Genomic DNA, 27,025 nt, shown 5'->3' with positions numbered 1-27,025 from the left:
CCCAAAACGCTGCCAGTGAGTGCTTTATTCTGAAAGTCCCAACAGGAAGTGTTGGTGTGTATCGTTCCGGTGTTGACTTCCGTCGGTGATCCCCGGGTCTCCCGTTAATATCCCGACTTTCCTTCATCATATTTTGATGATTTTCCGGAGCTCCGCGGAGCTGCTGCGGGTCTCCGCTGGGTTCAAGCGTCTCCTCAGGCCTAAAGGAGTTTCTCCTCCGGCCTCAAGGAGTCTCTCCTCCGGCCTCCAGGAGCAGCAGAGGTCGGTGTCGGATGCGGACCGACGGAGATAAACCGTAACACCGTTAATCTCCGGATCTTTAGCCGCAAACAGCGAACCAGACGGCGGCGTTTCACACGGTTCGTTTAGTGGAACGAACGTTAAAATGAACGGTTGTTTTTAACGCGAAAGGAGCTCGTGCTGACGGTGTTTACCGGACATTATATATATTATATACATTATATATATTATATACATTATACACCAGTACCGTCATTTCTCCGGTAACCTTCAGACATCGTTCTGGTAATGTTCCGGAACACGTGTTCCTGTCGGTTCTGTCGGTTCTGGTCTCATTTAAAGAACCCTTTAGAACCCGTTAATATTATTCATTCATCCACAAACATGAGCAACTATTTATTTAATTATTCTTGTAGTTAGAAATGTTCCTTTGAAAACCAAACGGCAGTGATTTTATATATTTTATTTATTTAAAAATATTTTTTTATATCAACAAAACATCCTGAGAACGTTTCTCTTCATTCAATCACAAGTTAAAATATTAAAATTAGAATCCTAAAGTGGAGCGATGAGTGCTTTAAACTGTGACGTCATCTGTCCGGCTACGACATCATCGTTATGACGTCATCAATGTACGTTTAAACCTCAGTTTATTATTTTATCTGGAAAACGATCAAATCTTTTTTTTTTTGTGGATGGAGCGTTCATGAGAAGTTGCTAACATGAGTTAGCGGTGGCAAGGCTGCAGCTTGGCATTATGGGAAGTGTAGTTTGAACCCGGTGGATCTTTAAACGTGGACTTTTCAGATGTCGGATAAGACGGCACCGCGCTGCCAGCTGAGGCTGGAGTGGATCCACGGCTACAGAGGACACCAGTGTCGTAACAACCTGTACTACACCGCCGGGAAGGAGGTGCTGTACTTCGTGGCCGGAGTGGGCGTGGTCTACAACACCCGGGAACACACCCAGAAGTTCTACCTGGGACATAATGATGACATCATCAGGTGAGGGGGAAATATGTTTTTAATGAAGACGTGGAGGTTCTGGTTTTAGACCTATCCAATAATTTATATATCTATCAGTGATTAGTCCTATCCATTAATCTATATATCAGTAATTACTCCTATCCATTAATCTATATATCTAACAGTGATTACTCCTATCCATTAATCTATATATCTAACAGTGATTAGTCCTATCCATTCATTTATAGATCTAGCAGTGATTAGTCCTATCCATTAATCTATATATCTAACAGTGATTAGTCCTATCCATTCATTTATACATCTAACAGTGATTAGTCCTATCCATTAATCTATATATCTAACAGTGATTAGTCCTATCCATTCATCTATATATCTAACAGTGATTAGTCCTATCCATTCATTTATACATCTATCAGTGATTAGTCCTATCCATTAATTTATATATCTATCAGTGATTAATCCTATCCATTCATTTATATGTCTATCAGTGATTAGTCCTATCCATTCATTTATATGGCTATCAGTGATTAGTCCTATCCATTCATTTATATATCTATCAGTGATTAGTCCTATCCATTCATTTATATATCTATCAGTGATTAGTCCTATCCATTCATTTATATATATATATATATATATATATATCAGTGATTAGTCCTATCCATTCATTTATACATCTATCAGTGATTCGTCCTATCCATTCATTTATATATCTATCAGTGATTAGTCCTATCCATTCATTTATATGTCTATCAGTGATTAGTCCTATCCATTCATCTATATATCTAACATTGATTAGTCCTATCCATTCATTTATACATCTATCAGTGATTAGTCCTATCCATTCATTTATATATATATATATATATATATATATATATATATATATATATATATATATCAGTGATTAGTCCTATCCATTCATTTATACATCTATCAGTGATTAGTCCTATCCATTCATCTATATATCTAACAGTGATTAGTCCTATCCATTAATCTATATATCTATCAGTGATTAGTCCTATCCATTCATCTATATATCTAACAGTGATTAGTCCTATCCATTCATCTATATATCTAACAGTGATTAGTCCTATCCATTCATCTATATATCTAGCAGTGATTAGTTAGTCCTATCATTCATCTATATATCTAGCAGTGATTAGTCCTATCCATTCATCTATATATCTAACAGTGATTAGTTAGTCCTATCATTCATTTATATATCTATCAGTGATTAGTCCTATCCATTCATTTATATATCTATCAGTGATTAGTCCTATCCATTCATTTATATATCTATCAGTGATTAGTCCTATCCATTCATTTATATATCTATCAGTGATTAGTCCTATCCATTCATTTATATATCTATCAGTGATTAGTCCTATCCATTCATTTATATATCTATCAGTGATTAGTCCTATTCATTCATTTATATATCTATCAGTGATTAATCCTATCCATTCATCTATATATCTAGCAGTGATTAGTCCTATCCATTCATCTATATATCTAACAGTGATTAGTCCTATCCATTCATTTATTGATATATCTATCAGTGATTAGTCCTATCCATTCATTTATTGATATATCTATCAGTGATTAGTCCTATCCATTCATTTATTGATATATCTATCAGTGATTAGTCCTATCCATTCATTTATTGATATATCTATCAGTGATTAGTCCTATCCATTCATTTATAGATCTATCTATCAGTGATTAGTCCTATCCATTCATTTATAGATCTATCTATCAGTGATTAGTCCTATCCATTCATGTATATATCTATCAGTGATTAGTCCTATCCATTCATGTATATATCTATCAGTGATTAGTCCTATCCATTCATCTATACATCTAACAGTGATTAGTCCTATCCATTCATCTATATGTCTAACAGTGATTAGTCCTATCCATTCATTTATATATCTAGCAGTGATTAGTCCTATCCATTCATTTATAGATCTAGCAGTGATTAGTCCTATCCATTCATTTATATATCTAACAGTGATTAGTCCTATCCATTCATTTATAGATCTAGCAGTGATTAGTCCTATCCATTCATTTATAGATCTAGCAGTGATTAGTCCTATCCATTCATCTATATATCTAACAGTGATTAGTCCTATCCATTCATTTATAGATCTAGCAGTGATTAGTCCTATCCATTCATCTATATATCTAACAGTGATTAGTCCTATCCATTCATCTATATATCTAACAGTGATTAGTCCTATCCATTCATTTATAGATCTAGCAGTGATTAGTCCTATCCATTCATTTATAGATCTAGCAGTGATTAGTCCTATCCATTCATTTCATTCATCGCTGTGTGTCTTTGTGTAGTTGCTTTGTGTCTTTTTGTTGTCACTGTAAACATATTGTTTTGGGTGGAGGGAAGATGTCGGCAGAACGCTGTCTCACTCTCTGTCTGTCTGTCTGTCTCTCAGTCTAGCGATTCATCCAGATAAGGTCCAGGTGGCGACGGGTCAGGTGGGTAAAGACCCGTTCATCTGTATCTGGGACACCTACTCCATGCAGACCGTGTCCATCCTGAGGGACGTCCACACACATGGAGTCGCCTGTTTGGCCTTCGACTCTGATGGACAGGTCAGGCCACCCCCCCCCCTCACGATGACGTCACTGACCACATTGACATGCACCAAATATTCTGGTTCTTGGCCTTTTTCCAAAAAAAGACAACATTCCTAATGATCTGTTTAGACTAATATTCCTGTTTACATGCAGCCATTTATATTTTGATTAACGTAAAACAACCTCATCTTCATCACCAGTGAATCCCTCTGTTTTTGACGGGTCGATGTCCTAACACGTCGTTCATCATGTCCGTCTAAATATGTTAAAGTGGAACATATATATATATATATATATATGTATGTATATATATATATATATATACATACATATGTATATATATATATATATATATATATGTATATATGTATATATATATATATATATATGTATATATATGTATATATATATATATATATATATATATATGTATATATATGTATATATATATATATATATGTATATATATATGTATATATATGTATATATATATATATATATATATATATATATATATATTAGTGCTGGGCAACAATTATAATGTTTAATCTTGATTAATCTCATTGTTGTGCACAAAATTCAATAATGAATTCAAAAGTAGTGTATTGTGCACTTTTATTTTAAAGTACTGCTATATGAACAAAAGTACAATAACATTTGGTTTGACACACTTTAAACAAATCAGGTTCTTTTTAACAGCAGTATTCCCTTTACACAGTAGTTAAAATACAGTTATAATGATTCTGAAAATAGATATTCAGCCGGTGTTCACAACTTTATTTTCATGTGTGTAATAGATGCAATTTGAAGTATACACCTTGAAAACTGCAAACCTATCTACGTCATTTTTTTATGTTTGTTAAATTTTCAGTAGTGATAACTAAATTATGCTTATTATACATATCCCTAACAGCAAACTTAAAAAACTCTAATATGTGTAGTATTTGTTGTCAATGTACGTTTGTACATAGAGGGTGATAAGAAACTGTACCGGAGGGACTTAGGACCCAGGGGAATGTAGGTGAAGCATGGAACGTGGCGGGAGTCTGTACCTGCGTGTAGAGTTATGCTAATAAAGAGTTGAGTTAAGAGCATTTTGTTCTCACGTGCTTATATGTTTATTTAAAAACACGACAATATGTATTTTGATATTGTCACGTTTGATCCTGTAACGAGACGATTGTGTGTGTGTGTGTGTGTGTGTGTGTGTGTGTGTGTGTTGTGAGACAGGAGGGGCCGACAGTGACTGAGTGAAGGGGGGGGTTCCGGACCAGGGGAGGGAGCGGCAGCAGGAAGAGACGCCACACAAACACACACACACAAACAGCTGTTTGCCGCTCGCTGCCCGGTTCTTGTGTTAAAAATGTCTGCATAATAATAATAAACTGCGTTAACGCGCAATGCAATAATTGTCGGCATTAATTAATTAATGCGTTAATGCGATAATAACGCGTTAACTTGCCCAGCACTAATATATATACACAGTATATACTAAATCCTCAATAGATTCTTTGATATATTGGGAACACTTGAGGACCCAGGATGCTGCCTTGAGGAACTCCAATATATATATAACAACACTATATTCTCACTTAGTGTGGTGTGCAGAGCTACATGTTGTAAAACCAAATGGATCGTACTCAACTGTGATGTGTTTGTTTCTTGTTTCTGTTTGTAGCGGATCGTGTCTGTTGGTCTGGACGCTAAGAACACGTTGTGTGTCTGGGATTGGAGGAGAGGACGAGTCCTCGCCATGGCAACCGGACACTCGGACCGAGTATGACTCTTTCATTTGTTCATATTGATTCTATTCTCAGCTGTTTGTAGCTGAAACACAACAAACACACACACACACACCTTCTGGAATAGTCTCTCTTTTCTCTAACTTTTTTAACTCTAGAAACTATGTTAACTCTAGAAACTATTAACTCTAGAAACTCTAGTAACTCTAGAAACTATTAACTCTAGAGACTCTATTAACTCTAGAAACTCTAGTAACTCTAGAAACTCTATTAACTCTAGAAACTATTAACTCTAGAAACTCTAGTAACTCTAGAAACTATTAACTCTAGAAACTCTAGGAACTCTAGGAACTCTATTAACTCTATTAACTCTAGAAACTATCAACTCTAGAAACTCTATTAACTCTAGAAACTATTAACTCTAGTAACTATTAACTCTAGACTCTATTAACTCTAGAAACTCTATTAACTCTAGAAACTATTAACTCTAGTAACTCTAGAAACTCTAATTTTGAAAGACGCTATATAAATGAAGTTTACTTCCTGCAGATCTTTGATGTGGCCTGGGATCCATTTCAGTCCAGCCGTCTGGTGAGCTGTGGAGTCAAACACATCAAGGTGAGACAGAGACTCAGTTTGCCACATAATTTTGAATCAATTTAATAATTTAGCACTTGATGAGTTGTTTGGTTTTTAACAAGGTCGTTTGTTTTTAGTTCTGGACTCTGTGTGGGAACGCTCTGACTCCGAAGAGAGGTATCTTTGGGAAGGCAGGCGACCTGCAGACCATCCTGTGTGTTTCTGCTGCCAAAGAGGAGCTGACGTACTCCGGAGCTCTGAACGGAGACGTCTACGTGTGGAGAGGAATCAGTCTGATCCGGACCGTACAGGCTGCACACGGGGTGAATACGTGGTTGAGTCTGGCCATGTTTTGAATTTCCCGATGGACGGTTGAGAAGCAGCAAAGGACTGATGGGAAATGTGTTGTTTCTATGTAATGTGTTGTTCAGGCGGGGATCTTCAGCATGCACTCCTGTGAGGAAGGATTTGCCACGGGAGGACGAGACGGCTGCATCCGACTGTGGGATGTCGATTTCAAACCAATCACCAAGATCGACCTGAGAGAGGCCGAGCAGGGATACAAAGGTCTGACTTACACGTTTGTTACAAAGTCCTTTCAATGTATCTTTATAATTGAATAATTTATCAGACAGCAGCAAAGTGGATCCCGCCCGATCAACGCAAAAGTCTGTCGCCGACTTATTATGTAATGAAGTTACACCATTGGTCGGTCGAGTGTGGGAGTTACCCTATTGGCTGTTGGGATTTACCTGCCTGGACAAAGACCTGACGTCCTGGGACTGACTTGTCTAGACTGGGACCTGACTTGAGACTTACCTGTCCAGACCTGGGACCTGACTTCGGACTTACCTGTCAAGACTGGGACCCCTTGGGACTTGCCTTCTAGACTGGGACCTGACTTGGGACTTGCGTGTCTAGACTGGAACCTGATGTCCTGGGACTTGCCTGTCTAGACTAGGACCTGACTTGGGACATACCTTTCTAGACTGGGACCTGACTTGGGACTTAAGTTACACTATTGGTCGGTTGAGTGTGGGAGTTTCCCTATTGGCTGTTCCTCTTTAAAAATTAATTGGCATGTACGGTCCTCGATCCAGCGTATTCACACGGCGGCCATTTTGCTCTCGGTCAGTGTCAGGTGTGTTTCCTGTTTCAGTCAGGTGTGCTCTTTGTTTCAGGTTTGTCGATCCGCAGCGTTTGCTGGAAGGCCGACAGGATCCTGGCGGGGACGCAGGATAGCGAGATCTTCGAGGTCATGGTGCGAGAGCGCGACAAACCGGTTCTGCTGATGCAGGGTCACAGCGAGGGCGAGCTGTGGGCACTGGACCTGCACCCCAAACAACCGGTCGCCGTCACGGGGAGCGACGACCGCTCTGTCAGGTTGGTCTGAATCCACTAATGCCAGCTTATCCTTGTCTAGACTGGGACCTGACTTTGGACTTACCTGTCTAAACTGGGACCTGACTTGGGACTTACCTGTCTAGACGACCGCTCTGTCAGGTTGGTCTGAACCCACCAATGCCGGCTTATCCTCTGAGTTCAACTCTCCCCTGTCTGTCTCTCCTCTGTCTGTCTCTCCCCTGTCTGTCTCTCAGGCTGTGGAGTCTTCCTGACCACACTCTGCTGGCTCGCTGTAACATGGAGGAATCTGTCCGCAGTGTTTCCTTCAATAATGATGGCTCTCAACTTGCTCTGGGCATGAAGGACGGATCGTTCACCGTGCTGCGTGTCAGGTGACCTTACTTTTTACTTGTTTAAAACCTCAGGTTAAAGTTATTTTAATTTGCTAAGGAACTTGAGGTAACAAGCTTTTTTTTTCTTCAGGGACATGACAGAGGTCGTGCACATCAAGGACAGGAAGGAAGTAATACATGAGCTGAAGTTTTCACCCGACGGTTCCTTCCTGGCGGTGGGATCGAACGACGGGATGGTGGACGTGTACGCCGTTGCTCAGCGTTACAAGAAGATGGGCGAGTGCAGCCGCTCGGCCTCCTTCATCACCCACCTGGATTGGTCGGTCGATAGCCGCTTCCTGCAGACTAACGACGGCGCCGGAGAGCGGCTCTTCTACAGGATGCCAGGTACCTTCAGACTCTGAGGCTCCGACACACGGAAACTCAAAGTGTTTACTTATTCAAGTAGTACTTTGGGACTTACCTGTCCAGACCTTTTGTTATCTCTCCGATACCCCTGACCTTTTGACACCCTCCTGTCTTCTTCAGCGGGTAAACTGGTTCCTAAAGAGGAGGCAAAGGGGATCCACTGGATGACTTGGACGGGAGTCATTGGTCCAGAGGTGAACGGCATCTGGCCCAAATACTCCAACGTCACAAACGTGAACTCTGTGGACGCCAACTACAGCAGCGCCGTGCTGGTGACTGGAGACGACCTGGGCCTTCTCAAGCTCTTCAGATTCCCCTGCCTCAAGAAAGGCGGGTGTTTTTCCACGAACCTAGACAGCTTTTTTACCCATTTTTTGCTTATATATTTTTTATTTCAGTCAGATCAGGGTATGAATTCAGTCCTTCTTCCTCAAACAGGTGCCAAATTCAAGAAGTACATCGGTCACTCCGCCCACGTGACAAACGTCCGTTGGTCCAACGACCTGCAGTGGGTTGTCAGCACCGGCGGAGCCGACCATGCCGTCTTCCAGTGGAGGTTCCTGCCTGAGGGCGTCATGAACGGCGTCCTGGAGCCCCTCCTCCAAGGTAACACCTTAGGTTTATCCTCCTAGGACCAGAAGTTACCTGGAGTCCCTAAAATCAGATGTGTTTACTGCCTTTTGGCTCCATTTGTTATCCCTAAATCACTATCTGTGACAGTATCGTTTGTTATCCTTACTAACTTAGTAACCCTTAACCATCTGCAAATTACTATTTATGACTCCCTTAAATCGCCATTGTTATTCCAGAACTGCTATCTGTAAATATTAAATAAACACCAGGACACGATTTCTCTATTTTAAAGAGAAAATTTGTTATCCCTAAATTTTTAAACAACCGTGTACATGACCTGTAAACACAAACAAAATAGTAAAAATGAGTTACCATTTGTTATGACATCTGTAAAACCTAATCCAACATCTGTATTCTATAAACTCTTCATTCGTTGTACCTATTACCAACCGCTATCTGTGCACCATTTGTATACTTATTTGTCCTCCCTAAATTACCATATAGCCCCAAAATCCCCACCAACACAAAAACTAATTATCCTTATCTCCTTACCGTAACTCCATGACCATTGTTGTCTTTAAATTACAAGTCATCCATTTAGGTGGGGGGGGGTTATATATTTATAATGTTTAATTTAACATTTGTTAACCCTATATCCCCACCCTTACAATAGTGTGTCATATTCAGTAAACACTGACTCACCATTTGTTATTAGTATTATTGCATCTGTAAACCTTATGTATAACATATGTATGCTCTTAAACACCAGTAGTTTTTCCTACATTGCTATTGGTTATCCCTGATGAGCTAATTTGGTGTGTTCAGAGGGTTACGCCGACTCCAACAGCGGAGAGTCAGACTCTGACGTGTCGGACGTCCCGGAGCTTGACTCGGACATCGAACAGGAAGCTCAGACCAGCTACGAACGTCAGGTGACCCAAAAACAAACCAGTAACAATTTGCAAACAACCGGTCGGTCTGTCTGTCTGTCTGTCTGTCTGTCTGTCTGTCTGTCTGTCGGTCTGACTCACCTGTGTCTGTCTGCAGGTGTATAAGGAGGACCTGCCTCAGCTGAGGAACAAGCTGATTGGTTCCCTGAAGCGTCAGAAAGCTCCGGAGGAGGGGCTTCGTCTGCAGTTTGTTCACGGGTAAAAAACAACCTGTTGTGGTCTTTATTTTGGCGGTGCTGTTTCCTGCAGGTATCGGGGCTTTGACTGCCGTAACAACCTGTTGTGGTCTTTATTTTGGCGGTGCTGTTTCCTGCAGGTATCGGGGCTTTGACTGCCGTAACAACCTGTTCTACAGTCAGTCGGGGGAGGTGGTCTACCACGTGGCCGCCGTCGCCGTCGTTTACAACCGGCTTCAGCACAGTCAGAGGTTTTACCTCGGCCACGACGACGACATCCTCAGCCTCACCGTCCACCCGCTCAAAGACTACGTGGCCTCCGCACAGGTACGCCCCGGCCAATCAGAGCTCAGCATGTTACCGTCAGACTGACAGAGTGTTTCTGATTTGCTGTCTGTGTGTTCAGGTGGGCAGAGACCCGGCTGTCCACGTCTGGGACATCCAGACTCTGAAGTGTCTGTCTCTGCTAAAGGGACACCACAGCAGAGGGGTGTGTGCCCTAGAGTTCACAGGTACACTCACTGCACTGTGGACCATTTGGTATCCCTAAATCACCACATGCAATACATAAATCACCAGTATATCTTTAATCATTTGGTATCACTAAATCACCACTTATCTCTGTGTTAACATTTGTTTCCCCCAAAAACCCTTTTATAAACTTTAAATGATATTATCCTAAATCACAATCTGTAAACCGTAAATAATCACCTCCACTCTCTGCAAACACTAAATTACTATTAGTTGCCCCTGAATTACCACTTGTAAACCATAAACTATGACATATAAACTGTAATGTACCTTTTCTAAACGCTACCATTTGTAATCCCTAAATCAACAAGTATTTGTATAGAATCAAGTCACTGTAAGTTACATTTTTGTGTGTCAGGTTTTGTTAATGCAGCTTCTAATGTCTCCATCTCTGTCTCTTGTCACTTTATCTATCTTGTACCTTGTCTCTTTGTATCGTGCATCTTGTCTCTCTTGCATCTTATCTGTCTCTTTCTCACTTGCATCTTGTGTCTCTGTATCTCTTGTATCTCTGTCTCTTGTATCTCTGTACATCTGCGTCTTTGTGTCTCAGCGGACGGGAAGAGTTTGGTCTCGGTTGGAATTGATGAATTTCACTCCATCGTCATCTGGGACTGGAAGAAAGGAGAGAGACTGGCCAAGGCCAGGTACACCTGCACACCTGACAACTACCTGTCTGCTTCACCTACAGATGTCATGTGGAGAGAGACCTGAACAGAACCTGAACCATTTATTTAGATACAACTGATATTCTGTTTGTTTGTTTGGACTCAAACCAACAGTGAATGTTTCTACTAACAAGTATCCCGATAGAGCTTCATTCAAACTCATCAATGAGCTTCACTGTTGTTCCTTCATCACCATCATCATCGTCACACTGTAGTTTATTCTGCCAATCACACATACAGATACTCACCAGAACCAAATGTGGATTCATCCGCCGCTGAAAATAGTCCCAAAAAAACCACTATTTTCTCCTGTTGGTTTGATAAGAACTACAGTGAATTACTGATTTTAAAGATTTAAGTCTTCAGTAGGAACCAAAGAGCCACAGACAAGAAGTGAGACCAACATGTAATAAAATGTAGAATAACAGCAGTTATCTCTGTCTCTTCAGGGGTCATAAAGACAAAACCTTCGTGGTGAAGAGTAACCCGTTCAGGATGGACAAACTGGTGACTGTCGGCATGAAACACATCAAGTTCTGGCAACATTCAGGTAATCCTTCCTGTTCGTCTCTTACCTTTCACAATAAAAGCCCCAGACATGTCCACTGTGTAACAGATTACATGTGTTCAAACCTTTTAGGTGGCGGTCTGACGTTCAAACGGGGGATTTTCGGGAACCTGGGGAAGCAGGAGACGATGATGTCGGCGTGTTACGGCCGATCGGAGGACCTGGTTTTCTCTGGAGCCACCAACGGAGACGTTTACATCTGGAGAGACACCACGCTCATCAAGACCATCAAAGCCCACGATGGCCCCGTGTTCGCCATGTGCTCCCTGGACAAGGTAACACCTGGGACACCTGGGTCAACTGGGACACCTGGGACAAGTCGTAATATTACACAAAGTTGTATTATGAGAATAATATTTTAATGTAATGAGAAAAAGATTAAATTGAAATATTATTAGTTAGATTATTTGTTTTCTTGGACTTTTACTTTTCACATTGACACAAAAAGTGGATCATTGTAATCGTAGAAATTATTTGCCAGTAAATTTTGTATTTTTTTTTCAAACATTAAGATAAGATATGGTTATTGATCGTTGATGTTTCCCGTGTTGCGTTCACTGTCCAGGGTTTCGTGACGGGGGGGAAGGACGGCGTGGTGGAGCTCTGGGACGACATGTTCGAGAGGTGTTTGAAAACGTACGCCATCAAGAGAGCCGCCCTGTCTCCGTCCTCTAAAGGTATCACTGTCTTTTCTTTTTCATGATGCTTTTATAACTCATGAGTCTCCTGGGTGACCCGGGACACCCGGGTCTCCTGGGTCACCGGGGACACCTGGGTCACTAATGGTCTGGTTTGTGTGGTGGTTGTGGATCAGGTCTGCTGCTGGAGGACAACCCGTCCATCAGAGCCATCACTCTGGGTCACGGTCACATCCTTCTGGGAACCAAGAACGGAGAAATCCTTGAGATTGACAAGAGTGGACCGATGACGCTGCTGGTTCAGGTCAGACAGGGTCTATTAACTTGATCTCCTTATCACCTGATCACCTGACCAAATGTTGTCTGTGAGGCGTTTACTGACTGCAGGTGTTCATGTTGTGTTCAGGGTCACATGGAGGGGGAGGTGTGGGGTTTGGCAGCTCACCCTCTACTTCCTGTCTGCGCCACCGTCAGCGACGACAAAACTCTGAGGATCTGGGAGCTGTCGGCCAATCACCGCATGGTCGCTGTCCGCAAACTCAAGAAAGGTGAGAATATAAACCTGTTTAACACACGCATGTAACACACAGGTAACACACACAGGTTGTGTATGTGTTGTGACCGGTGACCGTGGATAAGCGGAGAGCAGGGCCGCCTTTCAATCACAGGGTCGGCGGTTTGATCCCCGGCTCCTGCTCTGCTAGTCTCATGTCAATGTGTCTTTGAGCAAGATACTTAACCCCTAAATGTCTCCTGTAGCTGCGTCTACAGTGTGTAGATAGATACTGAATTGTAAGTGGCTTTGGATAAAAGCATCTGCTAAATGACTGTAATGTAATGTGTTACCTGTGTGTTTTACCTGTGCTTGTTACCTGTCAGGTGGGCGGTGCTGTGCCTTCTCTCCTGACGGTAAAGCTCTGGCCGTCGGTCTGAACGACGGCAGCTTCCTGGTGGTGAACGCCGACACGCTGGAGGACATGGTGACCTTCCACCACCGCAGGGAGCTCATCTCAGACGTCCGCTTCTCCCAAGGTACCTGAACTCAGCACAGAGGTGAGGATGAAGGTGATTGGTCCGTCTGTGATGAGGTCACATGAGCTCTGTGTGTTTTTAGATGCAGGGAAGTACCTGGCTGTGGCCTCCCACGACTCCTTTGTGGACATCTACAACGTCCTGACCAGCAAGAGAGTCGGCATCTGTAAAGGAGCCGGCAGCTTCATCACACACATCGACTGGGACTCTCGAGGTGAACGCACTCAAAGATTAGCTGTCGAGGATAAATACTCTTTTACATAGAAGAGAAATAAAAACATACAACGGCGTCTTAGATACAGACGGATCAACGTCTTCACATCACCGCCGCCAGTAAACAGGTAACACCACAAACGCACACGTTAGTGAGGAAGAGCATCATGAAGGATCATCATCATCATCTGTCCACTGTGTTTAGTTCCTGATGAAGAGTCTCCTCGTCCTCATCAGGCGGTTGTTTTGATGATAAAATGGAGCTTCTGGGTTAAAATCACCAGTTTATGATGTTTACAATAACAACATTTATATTATTTGATCAGGTCGTCCACATCAAACATGGCGTCATGAGGTTGATTTAACCTTCAGTTCTTTTTCTCATAAATGTAAGACTTTTATCTTGAAGGTTCTAAGCTTTATTATTTAATATTACCCTCCTCCAGATCTGTCATTTCTTTTTCTGTTTTTAACTTCAATGGTCCTGATAAAACATTTAGTCTCAGTCCTGTGATGCTTCCTTGGTGTTTGTCCGTCCTCAGGTAAACTGCTGCAGGTGAACACTGGAGCCAAAGAGCAGCTGTTCTTTGAGGCTCCACGAGGACGCCAACAGAACATCAGTGTGGTGGAGGTCAGTCTGTGTGGAAAGATTCACATCAGGGTCGTTTATATACACTGCTCAAAAAAATGAAAGGAACACTTTGAAAACACATCAGATCTCAATGTGAAAAAAATGATGTTGGATATCTATACTGATCTGGACAGTTTAATGTCTTAGGGATGAAAGGATGCCACATCTTTTGATGGAAATAAAAATTTCAGCCTACAGAGGGCTTCACTTTATAGACACCCCGAAAATCAAAGTGAAAAAATTATGTGGCAGACTAGTCCATTTTGCCAAAATTCAATTTCTGCAACTCAAAATGCTTCTCAATATCTTGTGTGGCCTCACATGTTTGTATGCATGCTTGACAACGTCGCTCATGCTCCTGATGAGATGACGGATGGTGTCTTGTGGGATGTCCTCCCAGATCTGTCTAAGGGCATCAGTGAGCTCCTGTAAAGTCTGAGGAGCAACCTGGCGGCGTCTGATGGACCGAAACATAATGTCCCAGAGGTGTTTTGTCACAGGTGCTCAGGGTGAACCTGCTCTCATCTGTGAAAAGCACAGGGCGCCAGTGGTGGACATGCTAATTCTGGTGTTCTATAGCAAATGCCAATCGAGCTCCACGGTGCTGGGCGGTGAGCACAGGGCACACTACAGGACGTGGTGCCCTGAGGCCACCTTCATGAAGTCTGTTTCTGATTGTTTGGACAGAGACGTTCACACCAGTGGCCTGCTGGAGGTCTTCTGCAGGGCTCGGGCAGTGCTCAACCTGTTCCACCTTGCACAAAGCAGCAGATATGGGTCCTGTTGATGGGTTGAGGATCTTCTACGGCCCTGTCCAGCTCTCCTAGAGTACCTGCCTGTCTCCTGGAATCTCCTCCATGTTCTGGAAATTGTGCTGGGAGACACGTCACATCTCCTTGCAACGGCACACGTGGATGTGCCATCCTGGAGGAGTTGGACAATCTGTGCAACTTCTGTAGGGTTAAGAACTCGCCTCATGCTGCCAGTAGTGATAATGACTCTAGCTAAAACCAACACTAGTGGAAAACCAGTCAAAGAGATCAAGAGGGAGAAACTTGAATTGGCCTCCACATGCAAAACCAGTCCTGTTTTGGGGGTCGTCTCATTGTTGCCTGTTGTTAATTCCATCAACACCAATGCAGCTGAAACTGATTAACAACCCCCTCTGCTACTGACCTGACCACATCATTATCAGAGAAGTGCAATTGAATTCATGCCGTACCCTGATAAAAGATTGTTCCTTTAATTTTTTTGAGCAGTGTATAATATAATAGATACACATTTGTATATTTGTATGTTTCCCAGTTTGAGAAGCTGGACTGGGCGAGCTGGACGTCCGTTCTGGGTCCGACCTGTGAGGGAATATGGCCGACGCTCAGTTTCGTTAATGCCGCTTCGCTCACCAGAGATCGCAAACTGCTCGCTACCGGAGACGACTTCGGCTTCCTCAAACTGTTCAGCTTCCCGTCCAGAGTGAGAACCGTCTGATGATGCTTCTTTTATCGTGACTTCTTCTCTTTCTGACTTTTCCTCTGCTCTGACCCTCTCAGGGCCAGTTTGCCAGGTTTAAGAAGTACGTGGGTCACAGCACCAACGTGACCAACGTCCGCTGGTCCAACGACGACTCTGTGCTGCTGTCGGTGGGCGGAGCCGACACGGCGCTGATGATCTGGACCAGAGAGCCGGCCGGTCACAAAGAGAGCAAAGCTGTGGACAGCGAGGAGTCGGACGACGACACGGAGGAGGACGGAGGTAACGAGTAACGAGACCACGGAGACTTTTATTCTGAAAATCTCCTCTCAGTGATCTCAGCCGTGGACTCGTCGTTGTGTTTTCAGGGTACGATAGCGACGTGGCTCGAGAGAAGGTGGTGGACTACGTCACCAAGATCTACTCTGCCAGCATAAGGAACATGTCAGGAACCAGACCTCACCTGCAGCTCAAAGAGCTACCTGTGGAGGAGAGGTGATCAGATGATCACACACACACAGAGACACACACACACACAGTGCTTCACTATCTGGACTGGTTCTGAACCTGTCTCCTCTTCAGGCCTCCTGTAAGTCGAGCTGCTCCGCTGCCCGACAAACTCCTGAAGAACAATGTGACGAAGAAGAAGAAGGTGGTGGAGGTCAGTCCGAACCTCGTTTACACCGTCCGGTCCGCTGACATGTGACTTCACTTCAAACAGCTGATCGTTTCTTGTTTTCAGGAGCTGGTGTTGGAGCACGTCTTCGGCTACAGAGGCTTCGACTGTCGCAACAACCTACATTACCTCAACGACGGCGCTGACATCATCTTCCACACCGCTGCTGCCGTGGTCGTCCAGAACCTGTCGGCTGGTCAGTTCAGCCCTCAGACCGGGCCTCCAATGGTAAATGTTGTTGTTGTTGTTGATGATGACATCACACCACCTGCTTCCTGTCCTGACAGGAACCCAGAGTTTCTACCTGGAACACACTGACGACATCCTCTGTCTGACCGTCAATCAACACCCAAAGTACCAAAACATCATCGCTACAGGACAAATTGGTGAGCAAGCAAAGCAACCCCAAATAGACACAAAACAACCACAAAGACACGCAAAACAACCACAAGAGACACAAAACAACCACAAAGAGACTCAAAACAACCACAAAGAGACTCAAAACAACCACAAGAGACACAAAACAACCACAAAGAGACTCAAAACAACCACAAAGAGACTCAAAACAACCACAAGAGACACAAAACAACCACAAAGAGACACAAAACAACCACATAGACACAAAACAACCACAAAGATATTTTTGTTGTCTCGTCTGCTCCTGTTTTAAATTCTCTATAGTTTAAGAATGGACCAGTATTTACAGAGTAGAGATACAAGCAGAGCTCACACTTTGTGTTTATACAGATAAACAGCCATGTTGTTCTCATGCATGATTGGACTTTTTTGCCCATTTGCACTTCTTTTCTTTTCCACTGCTTCCTCATTGTCACCGCCTCACCTCATCACCAGGTGACATGGCTGACCTGCCAGGTAAGTCTGCTGTCACTAAGCATCACTGATCATCCACACACACTTTCTGTTGACATCCATGTGGAGAACTCAGTGTTTAACGTGTTGGTGTCGTGTGCTGTCGGTGTGTAGAGGCTGAAGTGTCCGGTGAGTATCAGCAGTCAGGATCCCGTTCAGGTCTGGTTCATCTGTTTGTAGCTCCACCACCCACCCCACCCCCCCCCACCCCCGAGTCTGTCAGAGACCAGGTCCACACTAATGTGGATTCATGAAAACAAAGCTCCTTTGTGAAATCCATTCACACTAAACCAAAGAAAACTGAACTTTTGAAAGACTTCCTGTCTCCTTCAGCTCCCCGTGAGCTCTGATCCTGGAGATTTCTTCTGCTGGACAAATCTTTTGTCTTTTATTGAGTCAGAAAATCAAATAAAAAATCACAGGTGCATTGAGATGTGTTTCCAACATTGAGTGTCACTATTTTGTTGTGTATTCTGAGACAAATTATTATAGAATTCATGTTTTTTTTAGGTGAAAAGGTGGAAATAATTTTACTGCACTGGACATTTTTTTTATAAACGAGACTTGAAGCTACTGAAACACTAGAAGTGCTTTGAGCCGGCGAGCAGCTATTTACTATCTCAGCTGATGATGTTCAACAGAAACCACAGCGTGGAAAATGTGAAAGTTCATTCTTTAAACAAGTTTTGGAAAACGGGTTGAAATAATGTTGTTGCACTAGCAATAAGTAAAACAAGACTGTAACGCCTCTTTGATGCTGTCTTAAAGGGCTCAAAGGGGAAATTCACAGAATATTTCCACAACATGTCGCTCAAGATTTAATTTTGAATCTAAAAACATTAGTGTGGATGGTTAACCTTTTTGCAAACAGTGTTTTCAAATGTGTCCATTTTAGAATGAGCATGGCAGTAGAGAGACTAAAGCAGTGATTCTCAACTGGTGGGTCACGGACCTTTGCCTGAAAAAATTTAAAATGAAAAAATCTTGTGCTTTTATTTTGAAGGGGATTTTTTATGCAGCGGAGTTATTCACACTCCTTAACAGTATTTGCCGTTAATGCCTTGTAATGCTAATAGACACCCTCCATTTCACAGTATAGAAGAACACCCACAACGTTTGTTTTCATGCTAAGTGAGCGAAACGCAAGTACGACACAGACTACATGAGATATGGATTTTCTTACATTGAGGACAAAAGAGGACAGAAACCTCAGAGTGTTTTGTGCAGCGAGGTTCTGGAACAAGAAAGCATGAAGCCGTCAAAACTGAAGCAGCATTTGTTGGATCAATCCGCAGCGGATAAACTGAAAACTATACCTCTGTCAAATGACTCTATAAGTAGGCGAATTGAAGACATGTCGAATGACATTAAACAACAGACCACAGCTCGAATTAAGGCAAGCGGCCATTTTGCATTACAAATGGACGAATCTACAGACATAACTAACAAAGCAGTTTTACTCGTTTACGTGAAACGTGTGGGTCGGGGAGTGACGGGAACAATTTCTCTGCACAAGAGAGGTCCCTACTACTATGACATGCACAAGGACATGTTCAGCTCAGGTTCAGACTGCACCATCTTTTCGTTAAATACATTTGAGAAGTTGAAAATTTGGGTCGCGGCTTGTCATTAAGGGGTGATGGTGGGTCCCGCAGCGAGACCAGTTGAGAACCACTGGACTAAAGCCTTGCTTAGCAGCTCTTAATAGCATGCTAACGTTGCCGCGTTATGGTTCTGTTACTGTATGTGGTGAGACTGGGATTCAGTCTTATTAACCTCTACAGCCGTGATCACATGGGTCCCCAGAGGATGAATCCAATGATGTATTTATATAGTACAATTAAAAAATAAACACAAAATGAAATATAGAACCATATTGTGTTAACTTAGGGGACTAAAAAAGAAGGTAGACTGTTCTGGAAAAAAGGTCCGATCACGTTCGAAGGAGAACCTGAGGAATCACAAAGAAAAAGCAAAAGCCATTTCAGGTGAAACACCAGAGGCCCTAAACTGGAGCCTTGGGGTGTCCCACCAGAGATTAGCAGAAGAGTCACAGCTGATACGGATCCATCTGTCAAAGCTCCAAATGTCCAAAGTAATTTTTAGTAGTCTGCTGCTGCAACTTTACTACCCTTTGGCCTGGATTTGTTTTGTTTTGCACCGACTCAGCCGATCGTCCCAAAAAACACAACTTGTCTCAATCTGCGCTGACTTAAAGGAACTCCTGTGTGATCGTGGCTGAAGGAGTTGATAGTGTTTGCTCTAAATGTTTGCATACACGGTGAAAGTGAAAAAGAAGCAGTTTGTATTTTTCCCCAAACTCTGAATCCAAAACAGTCTCTTATACCAGATTTGCTCTGTTGAATCAGCATGTCGGTACCAGATGGAAGATCTCCAGTTCCATACATCTCCTCCCTCAACTCCTGATTCTTAGCCTGTTCTCCCTGATACTCTCCACTCCTCACTTCCTTTGGTTCCATTTTCTTACCTCCTCAGTCCATTGTTTCCTTTATTCTTTGGTGTTTTGCCTCCTTAATTTCATGGCTCTTTGATTCCTTGGTCCATCAACACCTTGATTCCATGATTCTCTGTTTCTCTGTTCTTTGGTTCCTTGGTTCCCTTACTACCTTAAGTCCTTGATTCCTTAGGTTCCCCAGGTTCCTGTCTGCACATAACCTTGTTTTCTTAAAGCCGTGCCTTGTGTGTTGCTTCCACAGTGCCTGGGAACCTCTAGTCCTTTGCTCCTTGATACAGTGGGTCTTAGGTTCCTTGGTTCTACTGTTCTTTGAATCCTTGGTTCCACAGTTTCAAGGATCCACATCTAAGGAGATACCTCATTTCTATGGTTCCTTGGTACCACAGGTCTTGGGATCCTTGGTTCCTTGATACTGTGGTTCCTCAGCTTCCTTACTATCTTAATGACTTAGGACTTTACACTTAACGCTTGATAAAGTTATTTTAAAGCTAACGCCCCTGATCAACTTTTTTGTCTTTATTAGATTAATAATTGATTAATCAAAGTAATAACTGACAGAATAGTTGACTATCAACATAGTTGTTAGTTGGAGCCCTAGTTAGGTCCTTTGGTTCCTTGACTCCTGGGCTACCATAGTACCTTAGGTCCCTGGTGCTACAGTTCCTTGGCCCATTGATACTATGGCTCTTAAGTTCCTAAGTGCTATGGTTCCAGGGCTTCCTTACTGCCTTAGGCCCTCTGGTCCACAGTTCCTTGGATCCTTAGACCATGAGTGTCTTGTTGCCTTGGTTTTGTGGCTCCTCAGCTCTTTTGGGTCCTACATTTGTCTTTTCCTCTATCAGGCCTCGCTCCATCCATCCATGTTTGGGATGCCATAACCAAGCAGACGTTGTCCATCCTCCGCTGTTCCCACGCTAAAGGTGTCGGCTACGTCAATTTCAGCGCCACAGGAAAGCTACTGCTGTCGGTGGGAGTGGAGCCTGAACACACCATCACAGTGTGGAGGTGGCAGGAAGGTATAATGTCCTTTAGAACTTTTTAGGAGCGGATGCGGTTCAGGAAGGTAGAACGGTCGTCCATTAGGATCCAAGAAGATACTGAGCCCCAGTAAAGGGGAATGCTTTGAATGATTTATGATTATGCCATAGAGACGTATTGACTTGGAAAGTGACCTTTGACCTTCTCTGCCAGGCACCAAGGTGACTTGTAAAGGTGGCCACGCCGAGCGGATCTTTGTGGTGGAGTTCAGGCCGGACTCTGACACCCAGTTTGTGTCGGTGGGAATCAAACACATCAAGTTCTGGACTCTGGTCGGAGGGTCGCTCGTTTACAAGAAAGGCGTGATCGGCTCGGTGGAGGACGGCCGCATGCAGACCATGCTGTCTGTCGCCTTCGGTGCTGTAAGATCAGAACCGTGGAGCTCTGACTCACCTTTTAAAATAAGATACATAAACCTGTGTTAAGTCAGTGTTTTGTCTCCAGGGCAACCTGACGTTCACCGGCGCGATAAACGGAGACGTTTACGTTTGGAGGGAGCACTTCCTGGTTCGAGTGGTGGCGAAGGCGCACAGTGGTCCAGTCTTCACCATGTACACCACCCTAAGAGACGGACTCATCGTCACTGGAGGGAAGGAAAGGCCGTGAGTACCCAAGAATCAACATGCTTTTGTCCCAGCTACAGTTAGAAACTCAAAACTTTCAGCACATCTGTGGTGGTAACTTCTGATCCACCACACTGAAGGCTCTAGGTCACAATTAGTCTTTTTCATCCTGGTTCTTGTTGTTCTCACACCTGTAGCGTGAGGGCCAACTCTTGGCTCAGATGAAAGACGAGACAATTGGTTCTTTCCTGACTCCCATATTTGGTTAATGAAGCAGGAATAGGTTACACCCGGACCAAATCCTGAAGCCAAGACTTGGGGGTACAGTTGGTTTTAGTTCATCTGGATCCACAATAGCTGAGGCAGCTGATGTTCCTGGCCCTTTGAATGTGATACATAGGGGAAGCAGTGTATTGAGTGTCCCTCATTTGGACGCAAGTGTACAGACACGTACAGAGTTTAGCGTACAAAGTTAATACCAATGAACCCATGAAGAACGAATATAATGATGTTATTGTTCTGGAAAAACCTCAGAAACGGGGATACAACATGATCCAAGCCATTTTTACATGAAACAAACACAACTCTAACAGCCAACTAAAAGAATAACCAAAATATCATATTCATATTTTGCCAGGAGTCTGCCCACCCGAGGCATTCCATGAGCTAGCTACCGCTAGTTACGTGATGTCTGATTTGGGAGGATTCGTCTTTCTACCCACGACACTTGTCGGGTCGTGGGTAGGCCTCCAAGTTTCAGCAAATCGGATTTTAGATCCGATGACAGATGGCACATTTTTGATTCTGATTGGCTAACAGTGCTGTCAATCATCAAACTTTCAATGCCATTCAATTCTATTGGCTCCAATGACTAGGAGTGGTGAATAAGCCAGATCGGGCCAAGGGGACCGGATTTACAGCCATGAACAGAGAGGGAGACCTGAATCTGAAAGAAATTCGAATGAACACAAAGACTTAGAAAGGGCTTAGAAAGGATCCTGGCCTTCAATTAAAGCCCAAACTGCTCTATTTAGATGTATTGAACACCATTAATAATATATACAAGTGAAATATATAGTTTGGTACATGGGAAAATTAAAATAGCACACATTGTGCAAAATGTGTAAATGTTGAAATTTTAGAATCGTCTGAACTCTCTGTACTAAAACCTCTCTAATCTGCTTGTGCTTCACTTTATCAAAATAAACCTTTGCAGAGAGACTGTGCATATATTGTGCTATGATCTGGGAGAGGTTTAAAGGTTGCAGCTACATCATTCCTAAAAATAAATATCCTGAAATTGCTTTTTTTTTTTTTTTAGGCGAAAATTCCATTTTTCAATTTGTGCTGTGTGTCATCTTAATTTACTCTTAACCAATAACATATATACTGATATTTACACATCTGAACAAATCTCACAAGTGTTCCCTTTATTTTAATACCAAAACTATTAAAATAGCCCTTGCAGTTGTTTTAGTATGGGTATGCAATTTTAGCGGAGGCCTAAAAATAGGCTTAGGGTTTAACAGGTTAAAAACGATGAAAATAAAGCCATGATATGTCTGTTGGTTGCATGTGACAGGACTAAAGAGGGCGGCGCTGTCAAGCTGTGGGATCAGGAGATGAAGCGCTGCAGAGCGTTTCAGCTGGAGACCGGCCAGCCAGTGGAGAACGTCCGATCCGTCTGCAGAGGGAAGGTACGAGGCTCATCAGATCACATTAATAAAGTTCTGATGCCGCATAAACGCAAACCGTATGACTCTTTTTGTCCCTGATGGTCCAGGGTAAAATCCTGGTGGGCACCAAAGATGGCGAGATCATAGAGGTTGGAGAAAAGAACGCCGCCTCCAACACCATGATCAACGGACACACTCAGGGAGGCATCTGGGGTTTGGCAACTCATCCTTTCAAAGACGTCTTCATCTCCGCCAGCGATGACGGGACCATCCGAATATGGGACCTGGCTGATAAGGTAGCGGGTCTGAAGGCTGAAGACTGGGATTGAGGTTGTGGGTTCAACATTTTAACTACTCATTTGTTCTGTTTTCTGTGTGTTAGAAACTTCTGAACAAGGTGAGTTTGGGCCACCCTGCCAAGTGCACATCCTACAGTCCCAACGGAGAGATGGTTTCCATCGGTATGGAGAACGGAGAGTTCATAGTCCTGCTGGTCAACTCCCTCACCGTCTGGGGCAAGAAGAGGGACCGCAGCATCGCCATCCAGGACATACGGTACAACTTCAGTCTTTATCAGATATCAGGTCTTTAACACCTCTATGTTGAACCTTAATAAACTGCACATATTTTTGGGGGTCTTCTTGTGGTTCAGGTTCAGTCCAGACAACCGATTCTTGGCGGTGGGTTCGGTTGAGAGTGCTGTGGATTTCTACGACCTTTCTCTGGGACCGTCCCTTAACAGGATTGGCTACTGTAAGGACATTCCTGGCTCCGTCATCCAGATCGACTTCTCGGCTGACAGCAAAAATATCCAGGTTAAAAAAGACTAAAAAACCCAAGTTAACTGGTTTAGTTTAGTCAGGCGCAAATGTAGGTTTGGTGCTCCTTGTTATATGGTGCAGATGCTTACATCAGTGAACTGACTAAAACGTGAAATCCTTCATTTCCACCCCAGGTGTCCACCAACACCTACACTCGGCAGGTGCATGAAGTTCCCTCAGGAAAGATTGTCACAGAGCAGTCTGTATTTGAGAGGATCACCTGGGCTACCTGGACCAGGTAAGGCTGACGGGAGATAAAACAATCAATGGGTCTCAGATGCTCTAATATACTGTGAGATGTGTTAGGTTTAGGGAACATGCTCTATGGTGTCATCCTGTTGGGTCTATGGAACATACTGAAGAGCTTAGTTACTTTTGTTTTCTCAGCATCCTCGGTGACGAGGTTCTTGGAGTTTGGCCTCGTAACACAGAGAAGGCCGACGTTAACTGTGCTTGTGTTTCTCACACCGGCCTCAACCTGGTGACCGGAGACGACTTCGGCCTCATCAAGCTCTTTGACTTCCCGTGCTCGGAGAAATTTGTAAGTTTACCGTCAGTAATGACGATGAAATCTCGTCTTTGGGTTCACTTCATCGACCTCTTTGTACTTAACCTTCTGGTCTTTACTTCACAGGCGAAACACAAGCGCTACTTCGGTCACTCTGCTCACATCACAAACGTTCGCTTTTCCTGCGACGATAAGTTCATCATCAGCGCCGGTGGCAGCGACTGCAGGTGAGATTAAGTTCAGAGAAAACACCTGAATAGTGTCCAATCAGTAAAAACAGTAAAAAGAAGAAGAATAAACTGCTTCTAAGACACAAAAGAGGTTTTTACACTCACCGATGAAACATTTCTAAATTCTAAAAATCGAAAATAAAATAGTTTTTCTGGATGGAACCCTCAAATATAAACGTACCTTCATCAGTAAACACAGTGGCCATGTTGGTGCACGTTAGTTCACGTTAGTCCACATCAGTGGACTTTAGTCCACTTTAGTCCACTTAAGGGCACATTTGTCCACGTTGGTTTATGTTGGTTCACGTTAGTGCACTTTAGTCCATGTTAGTTCACATTAGTGCACTTAAGGGCACTTTAGTCCACATTAGTTCACATTAGTGCTCTTAAGGGCACTTTAGTCCACGTTAGTTCACATTAGTGCACTTAAGGGCACTTTAGTCCACGTTAGTTCACATTAGTGCACTTAAGGGCACTTTAGTCCACGTTAGTTCACATTAGTGCACTTAAGGGTACTTTAGCCACGTTAGTTCACGTTAGTGCACTTTAGTCCACGTTAGTTCACGTTGGTTCACGTTAGTGCACTTTAGTCCACTTTAGTCCATGTTAGTTCACGTTAGTGCATGTTAGTTAGCCTTGTTAGCTGCTAGCCGCTGCCTCGGCTGCCACCATGTTGAGAGCCATGCGGAGACAATCGATGTGCTCTGGGATAAATCATGGAATAATGTAACATTTATTGTTAAATAAACATATTTCTCCGTTTCTTCCCTGCAGTTTATTTGTGTGGAAATGTCAGTGAGATCCTCCATCTTCCTCTTCCTCCTCTTCCTCCTCCTGTGATGCTGCAGTCTGCTGACTCTTCAGCTCCTTTAACTTGAAAACCACACGGGACAGGAAGTGACATCACAGGGGATCAAACCTGTGATGATACTGTATGTTATTGTGACGTAGTTCTTCTTTATATTTCAGGTTCTCTGTGTTGTTAAATTGTGTTTGTTTGTCAGAATGTGCCTTTTTAACTCTGACCAAACATTTGATAAAACTTTATTTATAATCGTGGTGCTACGAAACGTGATCATTTAGGGCTTTTTACAGATGTGTTGTTTTGTATGTTCTGTCTGATGATGATGATAAAGATGTTCTATGTTCCTGCACTGAGTTCTTAAATGATGTAGAAGAAAGATGGATCTTAGTTTGATCCCAGTAAAAAAAAGAAAAGTAATTCTACCTCAAAACTTTTTTAAGGTAGAACATTCAAATTAGAATTCATTGAGCAGAACAGAGACGTGGGAACCTTTTCTGTCCACAAGGTGGCGCTGTGTTCTCTCTGAGAACCGTAGAAATATAACTTTAAAGAAACTGAACGCTGCTTTTCAACCTCTGAACAAGGATTTAAAGAGAAACACTACCCAGAATGCTTTGAGTTATTTACCTTATGATCCTCAGTTCTGTAAGAAACTGTTCTATATGAAACTGTTCTGTAAGGAACTGTTCTGTATGAAACTGTTCTATATGAAACTGTTCTGTAAGGAACTGTTCTGTATGAAACTGTTCTATATGAAACTGTTCTGTAAGGAACAGTTTTGTAGCTCATCAAGTTTACAGAACAATGTTTATTTTTGTAGAGCTTCGTCTAACTAAAGAATATACTCATATTTAGAAGAACTATATAGAAGTTTACCAGGCAAAAGGTTTGGGAACCACAGGTTCCCTAGAGAACCAAGAGCCTCAGTCAGAACAGTTAAGGAACTGTTCTACAAGAAGCTGTTCTGCAAGGAACTGTTCTGTATGAAACTGTTCTGTATGGAACTGTTCTGTAAGAAGCTGTTCTTTAAGGAACTGTTTAAGGAACTGTTCTATAAGGAGCTGTTCTATAAGAAGCTGTTCTGTAAGGAACTGTTTTATAAGGACATGTTCTGTATGAAACTGTTCTGTATGGAACTGTTCTGTAAGGAGCTGTTCTTTAAGGAACTGTTTAAGAAACTGTTCTATAAGGAGCTGTTCTATAAGAAGCTGTTCTGTAAGGAACTGTTTTATAAGGAACTGTTCTACAGGAAGCTGTTCTATAAGGAACTGTTCTACAAGAAGCTGTTCTGTATGGAACTGTTCTGTTCCCTTAGAGATGTAGTTGAGGTGGTTCTGGTGGTTCTGGTTCTGTGTGAACAGAAGATTTATTTTGTAAAATGAAAGATGTTAAATGTTATTGTGAGAGTGTGTGTTTAGATAATCTGGATGTTGAGCTTTTGTTTTCATTAAAAAGTGTAAACACACATTAATATAACTTTATTAATATAAGTTTATTAACAACAAACAATAACTGCTGACGGTTAAACCTGACTTGTTGCTGTGGTGACTAACTTCAGGATGCGTTCAAAAATCAACAATAAACAACTTGTCAATAAAAAAAGTGTCCACTTGACTGTGTGTGTGTGTGTGTGTGTGTGTGTGTGTGTGTGTGTGTGTG

General features: G+C 42.8%; 1 protein-coding gene across 5 annotated transcripts; it reads left to right on the top strand.

Moving 5' to 3' along the window:
* Positions 1-91: 91 nt before the first annotated feature.
* LOC137866645 (echinoderm microtubule-associated protein-like 6) lies at positions 92-26,958 on the top strand. Of its 5 annotated transcripts, XM_068702677.1 has the most exons (43): positions 92-1,244; positions 3,683-3,842; positions 5,506-5,604; positions 6,119-6,187; positions 6,286-6,471; positions 6,580-6,715; positions 7,330-7,531; positions 7,747-7,884; positions 7,976-8,232; positions 8,374-8,583; positions 8,692-8,859; positions 9,652-9,758; positions 9,874-9,974; positions 10,093-10,279; positions 10,359-10,464; positions 11,037-11,130; positions 11,601-11,701; positions 11,792-11,994; positions 12,285-12,396; positions 12,534-12,661; positions 12,764-12,905; positions 13,237-13,389; positions 13,472-13,603; positions 14,145-14,233; positions 15,539-15,706; positions 15,784-15,985; positions 16,072-16,198; positions 16,286-16,364; positions 16,446-16,575; positions 16,667-16,765; positions 17,232-17,252; positions 17,364-17,378; positions 20,568-20,741; positions 20,917-21,125; positions 21,208-21,365; positions 22,909-23,023; positions 23,110-23,298; positions 23,385-23,557; positions 23,655-23,817; positions 23,958-24,061; positions 24,211-24,364; positions 24,458-24,558; positions 25,336-26,958. In XM_068702677.1, the coding sequence occupies exons 1-43, from the start codon at positions 1,048-1,050 to the stop codon at positions 25,358-25,360; spliced, it is 5,883 nt and encodes a 1,960-aa protein (XP_068558778.1). In that variant the 5' UTR covers positions 92-1,047; the 3' UTR covers positions 25,361-26,958. The 5 variants fall into 5 exon arrangements, with proteins under 5 accessions (XP_068558778.1, XP_068558779.1, XP_068558780.1 ...); XM_068702678.1 differs by lacking the exon at positions 17,364-17,378; XM_068702681.1 differs by lacking the exon at positions 92-1,244 and having other exon boundaries at positions 3,792-3,842; positions 5,058-5,604.
* Positions 26,959-27,025: the final 67 nt, after the last annotated feature.

Source organism: Cebidichthys violaceus, unplaced genomic scaffold (assembly GCF_023349555.1).
Source record: "Cebidichthys violaceus isolate CVI_PGR_0920_01 unplaced genomic scaffold, fCebVio1.0.p SCAF_88, whole genome shotgun sequence".
In the NCBI taxonomy this organism is placed as follows: domain Eukaryota; kingdom Metazoa; phylum Chordata; class Actinopteri; order Perciformes; family Stichaeidae; genus Cebidichthys; species Cebidichthys violaceus.
Note: the sequence above shows the minus strand (reverse complement) of the source record. Positions and strands in the feature narration are given on the sequence as shown.

Excerpts from the sequence above, each read along its gene's own strand:
- LOC137866645 (XM_068702677.1), top strand. The coding sequence starts at position 1,048 with ATGTCGGATAAGACGGCACCGCGCTGCCAGCTGAGGCTGGAGTGGATC. Across the intron at positions 12,662-12,763 it reads CGATGACGCTGCTGGTTCAG|GGTCACATGGAGGGGGAGGT; the intron begins GTCAGACAGGGT and ends TGTTGTGTTCAG. Across the intron at positions 16,199-16,285 it reads GAGCTACCTGTGGAGGAGAG|GCCTCCTGTAAGTCGAGCTG; the intron begins GTGATCAGATGA and ends TCTCCTCTTCAG.